This window comes from Cnephaeus nilssonii (genome assembly GCF_951640355.1).
Source record: "Cnephaeus nilssonii genome assembly, chromosome: 13".
Taxonomy (NCBI): Eukaryota; Metazoa; Chordata; class Mammalia; order Chiroptera; family Vespertilionidae; genus Cnephaeus; species Cnephaeus nilssonii.
This window is the reverse complement of record NC_137084.1, coordinates 44,917,325-44,933,392: the sequence shown is the minus strand read 5'-3', so window position 1 is coordinate 44,933,392 and position 16,068 is coordinate 44,917,325. Positions and strand designations below refer to the sequence as shown.

Below are 16,068 nucleotides of genomic sequence, written 5' to 3'. Positions count from 1 at the left end.
TATTTGGAGATCTGAGGAATGTCACACCAACGTGTGACGCACACTAGATGCTGGTGGCCCCGTGCAGAATAACTGACATTTTGATTATCAGTCATTGTGACAGGGCTAGAGGGCAAGTCCCTGGGTTATTGCCAACGCAATTCACAGCCTTGGCTGGGACCAAGTCATCCCCCCGGATGATGATAATTATATGTAAGCTTTTACCCGTGTCAGGCCCGTCTGTCCTATCTCTTTTAACCCTTCTAGGTGCGTTAGGAGGGGTAGACTCAACCCATTTTACAGATGAGAGATCTGAGGCCGCCCCCTCTCTGCCTGCAGGTCATGTGGCTGCCTAACAGGCAGAGGCCCTTTGTACGGAGGGTGGCTCCTGGCTTCCAGCAGACGTCAGGCTCCAAGGAGGAAGCGACCAGCCTACACAGAGGCCACATCCAGTGGCTGAACCTGCGCTACACTCAGGTGTCCCGCCAGGAGCTCAGGTGCCCACCCCACCCACCCCCGCTCAGCCAGAGGAGGGCAAGACTCAGTTCCTCCATCCTGTCTGTCTGTCTCCTCCTCTCCCTCTCTCATACACACGCACGCACACACAATACACAAACACACGTCTGGGCAGATGGTTAAGCACAGGGACTTCTGGTCAAGGAGGAGACGTCAAGAGCGTCAGGCAGACGTGGGTTGGCTCCGAGTCGGGCCCTCTGGGAGGAAGAGTCCTTCCTCGGGACAGGTGAGGATGGCGTCACGCCTCCCAGGCTCCCAGAGGCCCCGACCACAGGCTGACCAGCCCGTCCCTCACCCCACAGGGACTATGCCTCCTGGAACCTGAGCGTGAACCTCTACACGGTCAACACGCCGTGGCTCTTCTCGCTGCTGTGGTGCATGGGGGTCCCATCCGTCACCTCCGACAACGCCCACACTCTGTCCCAGGTGCCGTCCCCCCTCTGGATCATGGTGAGTTGGGAGGACTGCTGGGGGCAGAGGGCACCTGGGGGGAGTGGAGAGCTCCCACTGGCACCCAGGCGGGTGCAGACTCCACACTTGGGGTCTCTGGTGATCAGTCTCAGGTTGGGGGGAGCCCATGGAGGGTACAGGCTTGAGGCAGGAGGAGGATGTTCGAGGCCGCTGCGTCGGCGCTGAGGTGCTGGGAGAGGGGAGGGCCTGGGCCTGGGCCTGACCCTCGGGCAGAAGCATCACTTATGGGCCCTAGAGAGCTACTGAACAACTACTTGGTTTTCTGGTCTGGGGTGTTGTTTTTTTATGTTTTATTTTAACCCTTTGCACTCGCTTGCTTTTTTCTCGATTCCTTTATTCTAATGCTAACCGTGTCAAGTCACACTCGACATCCGAGTGCAAAAGGTTAAAGGAAGGGAAGGCATTGTGAAAAGAGGGTAACAGGACAAGAATAGGGAACAGTAAAATCTGCTCAGAGATGACAGCGGATCAAACCAGTTTTCAATTGTTTTCAACGAGCACCTGCAGACCGGCCTGAATTCCCGTCCCAGCTCTGCCACTGGGGGTGGGAGCCTTTGATCTCCCCGCTGTGCTCCCACTGCTACCTCTCTGAGAAGGTGAACAGCAGGCGGAGGGTCTTGTTATGGCTGAGACAGTGCCAAGGTCCGCGGTCAGATCTAGGTCACGGAGGGTTACGTCTATCCACCTGCCCTCGGTCCTTTAAGATCTGCGAAGGCTCGGCCCGAATGAGATGAAATAACACTGTGGCGGCAGTGGGGATGAGACACTCGAATTTTGGGGTCACAGGAGTTGACCAATGCCAGAAGAGCCCCACCCCTCCTCCTCAGGCCGCCTGAGGTCAGGAGGTTTGCCCTCCTGGTCCCTCCACTGTCCCCGGGGGAAGCCCCGGCAGTCCACACCCTACGGTGACACGTGCACTCTGACACCCACACGGACGCCACACACGGCACACCTGCAGGTCACGTGGAACCCTCACACGCACCTGTCTGTCGTTCCTTATTGGCCTCTTGCTTTGAGCCTCCTTAAGCAGCCAAACCCTCCAGGCTGGACACTAACCACCTTTACTCCGAACACCACACAGGCATCCTGTGTACACACACACACACACACACCCCCTCCCCTCCCCTCCCCACAATGCCCAGAGCGCACACCTCCAGGTCCTCCCCTGCCCGTGGACCCTCAGTCTGGAGCCGGATGTGGACCGGCTGTGACTGGGGCTGGCCACGGGCCGTCTGTCCACAGCCCCCGGACGAGTACTGTCTCATGTGGGTCACCGCGGACCTGATCTCCTTCACCCTCATCGTGGGCATCTTCGTGCTCCAGAAGTGAGTAGGCTCTAACCACTGCCTCGGCCTTCCCCGCCCCAAGGCAGACCCGGCTCCCACCCAGCCAGGCGCCCCTCCTCCTGAGCTCTGGGCCGGGAGAAGGCCTGACCAGAGGGCCCAGGTGGGGAGAAGACTCCCAGTGTCCCCCAGCCCGCCCCCCTCCGCCAGGGCTGGCAGCTTCTGGAATGAGCCCCCAGCTGGGAGCCCAGAGCCAACCCCTGTGCGGGTTTGCTGGTGGACGCGGGTTGCCGCTCCTCTCCGGCCTGTCTCACCTGTTGAACACGCCGTGGTTCCCACCAGCACTCAGCACACCTGTGCCATGCCGGAGCCCTCCCCACCCTCAGACAGAAGCCGGGGCAGTGGGCGCAGTGGGGAGGTGGGGTGGCCAGGGGAGGGCTGAGGGCCAGGCTGGGGTCCCAGCCCAGCCATGAACCAACGGGAAGGGTTTTATTCTTGACTGACGTTCTCTCTCTGTCCCATCCTGCTCTGACCCGGCGCATGTCCCTCCTCTCTCCCCACCCTCCCCTCTCTGCTGCACTCTGGCATCTCACAGCTATCACTTGATCAGGTAATTCTGTGTGGTCTTCCTCCTCCTGGCGCTTTGCTTTCTCCCTCCTCTCCGCCCCTCTCTCCAGTTCCTCTGGGACCTGCCTGAGCCTGTGCCTGGGTCCCTCTCTCCCTCACCGGAAGCCTCTTTCCCTCCCCAGAACCCTCCTCTCCCGGCGTCCTCCCTTCTCTTCCCCCCTGGCCGTGTGTGCCCTCTGCTCTGTCCCTCCTGCTGCTTCTGCCGATGGGGAGCCAGGGTTTCCTTGTCGGTTGCTGACCTGGCCTCTCTCAGCACCAGCGCATCTTCCTCTGCAGAGAGGGCTCTGCCTGCTCCCCCCTCGGTGTCCCTGCAGGGCTGCCCGCTGCCCAGCGCACGCCCCACCAAGTTCTGTCTCTCCCTTCCCATCTGTCGCCTTTCCGCTCTCTGGGTTTGCCTCTCCCATCACTCATTCTCTCTTTACCTTTCTCTGTGTCTCTCACCTCTTTCACTTTCCGTCTCTGACTCCCCCATACACACTCTCCCACTTTCCCCTGGCGAGAGCCCCACAGCGGGTGAGCTTCCTGTCTTAGATGTGCATGGCTGAGAAACCCTGGCCTGACACTCTCCTTCTGGGGTTAATGTTAATTTCCAAGAGGAGACTTCTGTCTTGGAGACCCAAGTCCTTGTCAAGCACCTTGAGCCCTCCTGGGTCAGACGGCTTCACTGAGCAGCTGCTAGGAGGAACTGCTCCCTGGCTGGGGGACTGAGCCAGCCACGGTACATTCACCCGGGCCTTCCTCCACCTCGCAGTCAGCAGGCGTACAGAGGTGCTGGCTGGCGCTGCTGGGCCTGCAGTGGGGGTCGGCGTGCCTGGGAGGCTGGCCCTGCGCAACATACAGCCAGGGTGGTCCGCTCTCTTCCTGGCACCCCCCTGATGGAGGTGGGGGCCCTGGTGCAGATTGCAGATCACTTTCTCATTCTCCCATTCATTCCCTCACGTACTTAGGGCCCCCGCCACACACACACACACAGCAGGCACTGAGGTTGGTGCCAGGGACACAGCGATAAATAAGACCCAGCTGCTGTCCTCAAGGACACGAAGGGTGCTCGCCCAGCCAGGGCGCAGGCTGCCTTCCCCTCTGCTTCCTGCTTGGCCCCCGTCTGTCCGCTCTGTTCATCCACCCCTCTGCCTGTCCATCTGCCTGTCCATTTCAGCTGTGCTGACCCCATCTGGAAACAGCTGGTTTCTTGTGGAGTCTGGGCTCCCTGCATCCACCCCACGGGGCTCCGTGCCCTGAGGGTTGGGTTGTTTCCAAGCTGACCCCGCTTCTCCTGGTGGGAGTGAAAGTGGGGTCCAGTGAATCCTTCTGTCCAGGTTGCAAAGTCTCAGGTCAGCGGCAGGATTGGGGTAGTTGAGGCCACAACAGGAAAGCAGTGCCTGGCTTCACGTGGCCCCTGCATGCCCAGAGCAGCCCGGCCTCGGCCATCAGAGGGATCGGCGCTCCAGCCGGGGCTCCCCATTGGGGAGTATGTGCCCCCCTCTTCCAGGGTGGTTGGAAGGGAGTAGCTCAGACCCCAACCCAAGTCACTCTAAGTCCTTGGCTCAGAGCCTGTGAAGACCAGTTCTGAGCAAAGCCCCCTGTATCTCCCCTCCTCTCTCTGCTTTCCTCTCCGGGGGTTCCCTCAGCTTAGTCATAACAGTGGAGCTGTAGGAGACATCAGCTGGGGCTCCCCAAGATTAGTGTGTACCTCAGGGTAGGTCATCAGAGTCATGTCTGGTAAGCCCTCCCCCACCCCAAATTTATCCCGTCCAAAGAAACCAGGTGAATAACTGGGGGCACCTGAGACAGAACTAACCAACCCAAAGCATCCTGGGCCCGGGGGGCTGAGCTGGGTCTGGAGGAAGAGGAAGGCAGGAGAGGCCTGGCTGAGAGTCAGGAGACTCTGATTCAAGCACCAGCTCTGCCCTCGCTGGGCCCCTTCTGGACAGTCAGACAGGAGTCCTGCTGGTCTCTCAGGCCCAATCCACAGAGGCTCCGGGAGAGGGCAGGACCCCTGCTCCAGGGATGGGTGGGAAAGGGCCTGATCCACGGGGTCATCTCTGCAGGTGGCGCCTGGGTGGCATACGGAGCTACAACCCCGAGCAGATCATGCTGAATGCGGCGGTGCACCGGACCAGCCGGGACGTCAGCATCATGAAGGAGAAGCTCATCTTCTCAGGTGGGCAGCCCCGAGACAGGCACTGGGCCCGGGTCCCTACCCCGCACAGGCAGACAGGGACATGGCATGGACATGGATGCCCACACACACAGACACACACGCCCTCCACATACAGCCATGTCAGCATCATGGGTGGTGGGCAAGGGTGACGTGCAGGAGTGGGGTGGAGGGGAAGAGTCTGCTTTGAAGGCCTATCCCCCTTTGCCTGGTTCATACAGGGACCCCAAAAATTGACTTCATCCCTGCTGTTGCCAGGCGGCCGACAGTCCCCGTCGGATGGAGGAGGCGGCAGCTATCTAAGCAAGATCATGGGGAACTGGGTGTCAGGGGAGCTCTGACAGATGAGGGCGCTGAACCCAAGTGGGGTACAGAGGAGAGTGGTCAGAGCTCCCTGGGGCGGTGAGGACGGTTTTGAAACCCACTTTGCACGGCAGTGACATAGCTGAACCAGAAGGATGGATGGGGGGGCCTGGGAGATGGGTTTGCGCTCAGGGCGGAGGAGCAGAGGGCAGGAAGGACAGGCCGGCAGGAGCAGCGTGCTCGGAGGGAGGGAGGGAGCACTGCTTCCAGGGCACTGGCAACTAAACACCACTCCACACGGCTGGCGGGGAGGGGCCGCTGGCTGGCTCACCCCAGGTGGCGCCTGGTGGCGTGGTCAGGAGCTTGGGCCTCGTTCTGGAAGCAGAGGAGGGTTGTGGGAAGATTTGTATTTGGCCGTTTTTGCAGGAGAGCTGTAACCAAGTACTGCGAAGTGGGAGGCTTAAACAACAGAAATTTATTGTCTCACAATTCTGGAGTCTAGGAGTCCAAAGTCCAGGTGTGGGAGGGCTGCGGGGGAAGGATCTGGTCCAGCCCTCCCCCCTTGGCTTGTAGATGGTCATCTTCCTGTCCGCATGGCATCCTCCCAGCATGCATCTTGGTAATTCAGGAGAGAGGTATGGGTATGGGAACAGAAAGAAAAGGAGAAATTTATAGAGCATTTAGGAGCCAGGTGGATCTGGATTCAAATCCCAACTCTAGCCCCAACTAGCTGTATGGACTGGAGCACATTGTCTAACCCAGGGGTTGGCAAACTCATTAGTCAGCAGAGCCAAATATCAACAGTCCAACGATTGAAATTTCGTTGGAGAGCCAAATTTTTTAAACTTAAACTTCTTCTAATGCCACTTCTTCAAAATAGACTCGCCCAGGCCGTGGTATTTTGTGGAAGAGCCACACTCAAGGGGCCAAAGAGCCGCATGTGGCTCGCGAGCCGCAGTTTGCCGACCACGGGTCCTACCTCCCTCAGCATCAGACTCCTTGTCTGTAAAATGGGCTAGTAACCCCCCAAGGATACGTGTGAGGGTTACTGTCACGCTGGTCCAGAGGGGGACTTGGTGAACGTGCATGAATGAACGAGAGCCATGGGGGTGACTGCGGTTTTGGTGGGGCTGGCTCCAAGGATCAAGGATCGTGTGACCATCTCACTATTCACTCCTTTACTATTCATTTCCCTAACAGATGAATGCCAGGCACTGTTTTGGGTGCTTAGGATACACAGATTCTTGCTTATCTTTGCTCAAAAAAAATATCCTCCTGGGAGCCTTCCCTGAGCACCAAGACGGGTTGGAGGGCCCCCCTGGCATCCCACAGCCTTCTGGCCACGCTGGAGAGCTCCCTCCTGGAGGAAGGGGCCAGTCCAGGGCACCTGGGCTCCCCAGGCCCCCGCACTGTGCCTGGCCTCAAGTCAGAGGGGGGAGGAGCATGAATGGAAGGCAGGAGGCCAGCCCCTACCCCTAGGCCTGGCAGGTTCTGCCCAGACCCCCCCGCCCCCTCCCATAGTGCCAAAGACCATTCACTGAGCACCTCTGAGGCAGGCTCTGAGGGGAGTCGACCACAGTCCTCACTCCAGGCTGAGAGGTCGTCTCCAGAGACCCTCACCTCCACCAAGGAACCCTGAGTCCCCTCAGGGTGGGCTCAGCTCCACTCGGCGGACCTTCCCCTGGGCCTCTGCTGGGTCCAGCACTGTGCCAGGCACTGGGGACAGAGGCCCAGACAGTACCCCTATCCTTGAAGTGCTCCAGCTGGTGGCAGTACAGGATGTGATGGGGTGGGAGGTAGCGGTGGGGGGGGGGGGGGGGTGGCTATGAGCAGGTCCCATCCCTGCCGGAAGAAGGGGGGTCAGGGAGGCTGCAGTAACACACATGAGAGGAATGAGCCAGACTTTTTAAAAGGTGTTGATGGGGAAGTCACTCCCAGGAGAGGGGCCAGTTTGTGCAAAGGCCCTGAGGAGAGTAACACACGGTGCCACGCCCAGGAGGGTGCGGCTGGTTGTCGGTGGCTAGAAGGAAGAGTTCCAGGGGAGAATAGACACCCAGGGGGGCCTTGACTACCAATCTCAACTCCAAACCTGAACCCAGTGGTCTCCTCAGCATCCCAGTGCCTGGCCAGGAGTCGCTGCAGGCCACCCTCCCCACAGTTATTTCCTCGCCGTCCTCACTGACCCCTCTCTTGCCCCCTCTGGCCCAACAGAGATCAGCGATGGCATGGAGGTCTCCGATGAGCTCTCTGTATGTTCAGACAACAGTTATGACACATATGCCACCAGCGCCACCCCCCCAGGGGACCCCCGAGGGACTGGCAGCCAGACCAAGACCCTCACAGACCGGAGTGGGCGTTAGCGGAAGCCCTGTCTTCCCGGGCCGAATCTAACGGAGAGACCAGGGAACCCAGAAGAGCAGGCAGAAGCTTGTGTGGACTGGGAGCGCTCTGGGAGCTGGCGCCGTGGCCTCCTCGTTGGCTCCAGCCCCTGGTCCGCCCTGACGTCTCTTTTAGGGGGTAGGGGCTCCTCTCTCCCCTCAGGCCCAGCTGGGCCAGGACTCCAGCCTCTCAGATGCCCCTGCAGGCCTGGGGATCCTTCTTCTGGGAAGTGTGGGGCCTGGTCCTCCCCTGCAACCCTCCCTTGAATCCTGGACGCTTTGATGGGCCACTGGGCCATGCCCTATCCCCTATGGCAATGGAGGATGTGGATGCTCATGTGGGACCACCCTCCTGTTTGGGCTGTGAAGCAGCCGCCTTCTCTGTGGCTCCTGCCTCGAGGACCTGGGGCTGGGCCTCTGCCCCCAGCAGCTCGGCTCTTCACATCCGTCTCAAAGCACAAGGAGGCTCGCTCAGCGGGAAAGCCTGCGGCGGGGGTGGAGACACTCCTCCGACCAGCCTCCCACCGCCACTGGCCCTGCCCCAGGAGAGGGCCCCAGCCACGTCCTTCGGAGCAGCTGGAAGTGGCCAGAAGAGCAGGCTCAGGGCTGCTCGGCCCCCTGCCCAAGTGCCCAACAGGCCTCCAGGGCAGAGTGACCTGGAGGCTCAGGAGGGCGAGACTGGCACCACCTCAGTGACCACAGGGCAGGGCCCCTGGGAAGAGGGTTCTCTGGGCACAGTCAGGGGCGGGCACGTGGCCACGGAGGCCTACAGAGGAAGGAGCCTGAGGGGCCGTGGCCAAGTGGTTAAAGCTGCCAAGTTGACACGTCATTTCTGAACTGTCAGTGGAAGGATGGGGACCGAGCTGCCGAGTTTGGGATTCAGTCTTGGCCCCATGATGGGAGGAAGAGCCATTCTCAGAAACGAGCGGGAGAGTGGCAGGTTCCGTAACAGCCCAGGGCTGGGGACCAATCTTGGAGAGGGAAAGTGACCGTCCAAGGCCCCACAGAACGAGTGGCACCAGAACCCCACCCAGGCACTCGTGCCTTCTGTAACCAGCCAGGAGCAGCACGGAAGATGGGGGGGGGGGCTCCTGGGCCCACTGTCAGGGTGAACCAGGGGACTAGGAGGTCCCCGCACGGCCCCTTGGAGGTGTTCTGAGCTCCCTGACCTGTGGAGTGAGACCTTCAGCCAGCAGATGCCTCTCCACCTTGGCAGAAGTCTGGCTTGGACGTCTCAAGGACTTGGACCTGATCAAAGCCAGCCCACCCCATTCCTGGCACATTGGGGTGCCTGGGCTGAAAGCCCCGAGAGAGTCCACAGATGTCCCTGTCTGTCACTCAGTCCTTGGACCTCTGCCCTCCGTGGAGGAGTCAGCAGCGGAGTCGAGGCAGGTCTGTAACTCCCATCCTTGTCCTAAGAGTGTGTGTGATCGTGGGGGTGTCCTGAGGGGAAAGGGGAGAAGCTGAACTGTAGCACCAGCCTGCATTAAATAAACATGGTGCTTTCTGGAAACCACGGGAGGTGTCTCTTCTCCACACAGGGGTCTTCTGGGGAGAATTCTTGGGGTTGGAGTAATTCTGCCACCTCCTGGAGGGAAGGAAACCCCTCCCAAATGTTGGAACCCAGGCTGGGCCCCCCCACATTAACTTCTGGGACTGCCCCTCAGGAACTGTGAAGGATTCACCCCTTCTTTCCCCCACGGAGCATCTGCCAAGTGCTTCCCTTCCTGGAGCAGAGGTCAGCTCCTGCCTCTCCTTGGGCACGAGGGAGTACGAGTGAAACCTGGAACAGCTGGGTCAGGAGTGGGTCACTGTCCTACCCAAATGCCCAACAACCTGCTCTCCAGCCGCTGGCAGGCCCAACAGGAAAGTGGACTTGACCTTTCCTGCCAGCTCCTCCCTGTCCAGGCAGTGCCCCTGGCCAGACCTGGGCAACTTGAGACATCCTGGAGTTCCCAGGAGAGGGTCGAGCAGGCTAGTTCTCTGTGGAAGAGCCAGAGTCCCCCTCTCACCAGAGCCGCGCCCCCCCCCCCCACTCCCAATGCAGACAGTCCAACTGCCTCCTCTCTCCCCAAACAATGGAGGGAGGAGGGAAGCCAGCCTCTTCGTGGGCAGATGGCTGGGCCTGCCTCCACCTCAGTTGAGCCCACAGCCCGTGGCCAACCCTGGCCCCTATGCCTTGACCTGAGGAGTTACTGAGAACCCCAACTTCCTGATGTCCTCCCCTTGTCTGCAGAAGACAGCCTGACAGCCTCCCACTCAAAGAGGCCTTCCCTGCCAGCCCCTGCAGATCCACTCCATCCTTCCTCCCTTGGACCTCAGTGGGTGAGACCTCCTCAAGGTTGAGCCTACCCTCTACTTCCTCCAGGGTCCTCCTTCCCAAGTACAGATGTAAAGGTGCCTCAATCTAGAGGTCCAAGATGGCAGTGGCATAGGAGGACGCTGGACTCCACCAAGTATACACATACAGAGAGAGCAACTACTCCAAACAACTGAGGACTGAATGAGCAGCTTCTAAGTGTGAGAAAGACCACACAGAGAAGGCTGGGGAGCCACAGGAGCGCTCCAGGAACCCCGGGAATACTCGGGGGCTAGAGGGCCAAGTGAAACTATTTACATCCCCCTCCACCTCCACAGCATGGGTGGGGGCTCCAGTCCAGGTAACCGGGCCAACCTGCCAGACTGCTGCAGTGAGTTTCCAAACACATCACCTGAGCCCCTTCTGGTTCCAAACAAAGGGAGCGAGCACAATCCACAGGACAGTACTACTCACACTTGCCTCCCACTTGGAGCTGCTCGGGGTTGGTAGGCCAGGGCCCCATATGTCTTAGGCACCTGCTTGGCTCCTACCAGCCTGTCGACTTATGAACCAGGAGGTTCCAGATCCATTCCCGGTCATGCCACATGCCTGGGTTGCGGGCTCGATCCCCAGTGTGGGGCATGCAGGAGGCAGCCGGTCAATGATGCTCATCATTGGTGTTTCTATTTCTCCCTCTCTCTTCCTCTCTCAATACACACACACACACACACACACACACACCATAAACCATGGAGGGGATTGTAAAAAATGTAGTCCTTAAAAATATACTTAAATTTAAATGCCTTAAGATAGGTTGCTATTGGTATAGAATGATATACATAAACCTCATGGTAGTCACAAACCAAAAACCTATAAAATATTAAATAATAATAATAACAATAAGGAATCCAAACAAAATACTAAAATAAATAAATAAATAAATAAATAAATAAATAAACAAACAAACACAAACCAGCAAACTACAGGAAGGCGTCAAAAAAAGAAAGAATAGGGGACCTTTATCCCCCTTCCTACTTGGGAGTCCATTCTGTGGGACCCTTCTCCCCCTCCCTACATGGGAGTCTGTACTTGTTCTTCAATAAATCTCCACCTTTGCGAAGGAAGGGAGGGAGGGAGGGAGGGAGGGAGGGAGGGAGGGAGGGAGGGAGGGAGGGAGAAGAACTATAAAAACAACCAAAAAAACAACCATTAACAAAGTGGCAATAAGTACATACATATCAACTACTTTAGATGTAAATGAACTACATGCTCCAATAAAAAGACATAAGATGCTGAATGAATTTAAAAAAACAAACATGCCCCATCTATATGCTGCTTACAAGAAACTCACTACAAATCAAGACACGTTCAGACTGAAAGTAAAATCAATAAGGAAACAATGGCCTTAAATGACAATTAGGTCAGATGGACTTAGTATTTTTTGAACATTTCATCCAAAAGCAGCAGAATACACATTTTTTTCAAGTGCACATAAGAAAATGTGAGAACATTTTCCAGGAGAGACCACATGTCAGGCCACAAAACAAGTCTCAATAAATTTAAGATTAAAATAACATAAAGCACCTTCTCTGACCCCAATGGTATGAAACTGAAAATCAATTATAAGAAGAAAATTGAAAAACAAATATGTGGAGGCTAAATAACATACTAAACAATGAGTGGGTTAACAATGAGATCAAGGGTTAAATAAAAAGATACTTTGAGCTAAAAGAAAATACAATGACCCAAAATATATGGGTCACAGCTAAAATAGTCATAAGAGGGAAGTTCATAGCAATAAAGGCCTACCTCAAGAAATAAGAAAAATCTCAAATACACAATATAACCTTACACCTAAAGGAATTAGGGGGGGAAACAAGCAAAGCCCAAAGTGAGTAGAAGAAAGGAAATAATAAAGATCAGAATGGAGCCCTAGCTAGTTTTGCTCAGTGGATAGAGCATTGGCCTATGGACTGAAGGGTCCCAGGTTCGATTGCGGTCAAGGGCACATGCCCAGGTTGCAGGCTCGATCCCCAGTAGGGGGCGTGCAAGAGGCAGTTAATCAATGATTCTCTCATCATCAATGTTTCTCTCTCTCCCTCTCCATTCCTCTCTGAAATAAATAAAAATATATTTTTTAAAAAAGATAAGAATGGAAATAAACAAAAGAGGCTAAAATTACAATAAAAATATCAATGAAACTAAGAGCTAGCTCTTTGAAAAGATAACCAAAATTGATAAACCTTTAGCCAGACTCATAAAGGAAAAAAAGAGAGAGGGCCCAAATAAATTAATTCAGAAATGAGAGAGAAGTGACAACTGAACCATAAAAATACTAAGAATTGTAAGAAAATACTACAATCATATGCCAACAAATTAGAGAACCTAGAAGAAATGAATAAATTTCTAGGAACATACACTCTTCCAAGACGGAATGATGAAGAAACAATAAAATCCAAACAGACCAACTATTAATGAAATAGAATCTGTAATAAATAAATAAATACTTCCACCCTGGCTAGTTTGGCTCAATGGATAGAGCGTTGGCCTTCGGACTGGGGGGTCCCGGGTTCGATTCCGGCCAAGGGCACATGCCTGGGTGGCATGCAGGAAGCAGCCAATCAATGATTCTCTCTCATCATTGATGTTTCTGTCTCTCTCTCCCTTCCTCTCTAAAGTTAATAAAATATATTTAAAACAAATAAGCAAACAAACAAAAAAAAAACTCCCAACAAACAAAAGTCCTGGACCAGATGGTTTCACAGGTAAATTTTACCAAACATTCAAAGAAGAATATCTATCCTTTCCAAATAACTCCAAAAAATTTGAAGAGGAGGGAAGGCTCCAAAATTCATTTTATGAGGCCAGCATTACTGATACCAGTACTAGAAAAAGACAATACAAAGAAAGAAAAATTTTGGCCAATATCCCTGATGAACATAGATGTAAAAATCCTCAGCAAAACATTAGCAAACAAAATTCAGCAATACATTAAAAAGATCATACATCCTGCTCAAGTGGAATTTAGTCCCAGGATACAAAGCCGGTGCGTTATCTGCAAATCAATTAACGTGATATACCACATAAACTGAAGGAGAAAAATCACATGGTAACATCAATAGTTGCAAAAAAAAAAAGCATCTGACAAAGTCCATCATCCATTTTTAATATAAATTCCCAGCAAAGTAGGGATAGAGGGAACATACCTCAACATAATAAAGGTCATATATGACAAACCCACAACTAACATCATACTCAATAGCATAAAACTGAAAGCTTTTTCTTTAAAATCAGGACAAGACACGACTGTCCACTTCCACCAGTTTTATTCAACATAGTATGGGAAGTCCTAGCCTCAGTAATCAGACAAGAGAAATAAAAGGCATCCAAATTGAAAAGGAAGAAGTAAAACTCTCATTAGCTGCAAATGGCATAATACTATATAAAGAGAACCCTAAAGATTCTACCAAAAAAACTATTAGAATAAATGAATTCCGTAAAGTAGCAGGATACAAAATTAACATTCAGAAATGGGTTGCATTTTTATACACCAATAATGAACTATTCAAAAGGAAAAATAATGCCACTTACAATTGAATAAAAAAATACCTAGGAATAAATGTAATAAAAAAGATAAAGGAATTATTTCTGAAAACTATAAGACACTGAAGAAAGAAATTGAAGAATACACAAATAAATGAAAGGATACACCTTGCTCATGGATAGGAAGATTGGCATTGTTAAAATGTCCATACTATGCAGAGCAATCTACAGATTCAATGAAACCCCTATCAAGATACTAATGGCATTTTACACAGAACTAAACAAATAACCCTAAAATTTGTAAGGAACCACAAAAGACCCTGGAGAGCCAAAGAAATCTTGAGAAAGAAGAACAAAGTTGGAGGTATCATGCTACTTGATATCAAATTATATTTTACAAGGCTATACTAATCAAAACAGCATGATACTGGAATATAAACAGACACAAAGATCAATGAAACGGAATAGAGAGTCCAGAAATAAAAGCACACCTACATGATCAGTAATCTATGACAAGGAGGCAAGAATATACAATAGGATAAAAACAAATGGTGTTGGGAAAACTGGACAGATACATGCAAAAAGAAATTAGACCACCTTCTTAGACCATATTCAAAAATTAACTCAAAATGGATTAAAGTCTAAATGTAAGACCTAAAACCATAAAACTCCTAGAAGAAAACATAATAGACAGTAAACTCTTTGGCATTACTCGTAGCAATATCTTTTTGGATATGTCTTCTTGGGTAAGGGCAACAAAAGAAAAAAATAACGGGGCTACATCAAACTTAAAAGATTTTGCACAACAAAGGAAACCATCAACAAAACAAAAAGACACCCCACTTAATGGTAGATCTTCCCAAATGACACTTTTGATAAGGAGTTAATATCCAAAATATATAAGAAACTCATACAACACAAAAACACACACACAAAAAAAAATCAAACTGATTTAAAAATGGGCAGAGAACCTGAATAGATATTTCTTCAAAGAGGACATACAGATGACCAACCGTCATATGAAAAGATGCTCAAGGTCACTAATCGTCAGGGAAATGCACATTTAAAATGAGGTATCACTTCGCACCTGTCGGAATGGCTATCATCAATAAATAACAAATAATAAGTGTTGTCAAGGACGTGGAGAAAAGGGAACCCTGGTGGGATTTTAAATTAGTGCAGCCACTATGGGAAACAGTATGGAGGGTCCTCAAAAAATTAAAAATAGAACTTCCATACAATCCAGCAAATCCATTTCTAGGTATTTATTGGAAGAAAACAAAAAGAATTCTAATTCAAAAAGATATATTCACCCCTATGTTCACTGCAGCATTAGTAGTATTAGCCAAGATATGGAAGCAACCTAAGTGTCCATCAATTGATGAATAAAGAAAATGTGGTACATATGTGCAATGGAATATTATGCAGCAATAAAAAAGAATAAAGTTAGCCATTTGCGACAACATGGATGGATGATGTTAAGTGAAATAAGTCAGACAGAGAAATACAAAAACTGTATAATTTCCCTTATATGTAGAATCTTAAAAAACACGAGTAAAACAAACAAAACAGACATAGACCCACAGATATAGAAAACAAGCTGATGGTTGCCAATGGGGAGGGGGGTGGAGGATGGGAATAAAGAATAAATAACGTTCTTAAAAAGTGCCTGGATCTCTCACGTCCTTTAAGGAAGAGTAACACATACCCCCCTATTTTTAGGCGGAAGGGGGTACACCATTCCCTGGAGCAGGGTCCTCGGAACACGCTCTCCAAGACCTCAGGACACATACCGGGCCACCGTCGCAGTGACCCCTCCTATCAGACTGGGCCGCCTAAGCCTGGCCAGAGCGGGTTCCTGCAACACCCGGCCTCGGTGACTCCTCGTGGCACAAGGCTTTCTGTAAAAAGAGCTGGAACCTGGAGTACCCCTCCTGTCAAGATGAAAGACCAGGGCCAAAGGAGGGGCTGGTCTAGGGCTTTGGGACGTGTCAAGGCAACAGCCAGGACAGACCTTAGGTGCCCCAGGCCCACTGGTGCTCTAGTCAAGGTTAACCTCCTTCCAAATTGCTGTCCTCTTCCGTGAAGCTACATCTGTTCGCCCACCCCACGGACACCAGGCCCCGGGGCCCTTTGTAGAGGCAGCAAATGATCTGGCACCAGTCTATGGAGTCGCTTCCCTCTGGTCCAGGAGGCCAGCCCAGCCCACAGCCACCTCCTCCTCTCCACCCCCACCAGGTCTGTCCAAAACCACCACCCCAGTCCTACTGTACCCCTCCAAGGGAGGTACATTCTTGAGTGAAAACCTCAACTCATACCGTATCACAGAGGACCATAGGATGTTCACATGCATGACACGGTCCACAGACAGAGACCCGTCATGCACACTTTGTCCACAGAGATACACCCGTCACACACAGAAATGAACAATCACAGAGACACAGAGACGGACGCACAAGGCGTATAACCAGCTGCACGGTCCCCCAATGACGTCTTATCAGCAGGAATACA

At 52.6% G+C, this 16,068-nt stretch overlaps 1 protein-coding gene across 6 annotated transcripts in view; it reads left to right on the top strand.

Annotated features, from left to right (window-relative positions):
• The window catches only part of GDPD5 (glycerophosphodiester phosphodiesterase domain containing 5), a 90,542-nt gene extending 81,205 nt beyond the window's left edge, over window positions 1–9,337 (top strand). For 5 of the 6 annotated variants that reach the window (XM_079787866.1, XM_079787867.1, XM_079787869.1 and 2 more), the window contains exons 13-17: window positions 319–476; window positions 798–945; window positions 2,209–2,291; window positions 4,925–5,037; window positions 7,549–9,336. In XM_079787866.1, the coding sequence (XP_079643992.1) occupies window positions 319–476; window positions 798–945; window positions 2,209–2,291; window positions 4,925–5,037; window positions 7,549–7,697 (651 nt within the window). In that variant the 3' untranslated portion in view covers window positions 7,698–9,336. Of the gene's footprint in view, window positions 1–318; window positions 477–797; window positions 946–2,208; window positions 2,292–4,924; window positions 5,038–7,548 lie in introns of all 6 variants that reach the window. The other variant, XM_079787871.1, reaches the window with a different exon arrangement.
• Window positions 9,338–16,068: the final 6,731 nt, after the last annotated feature.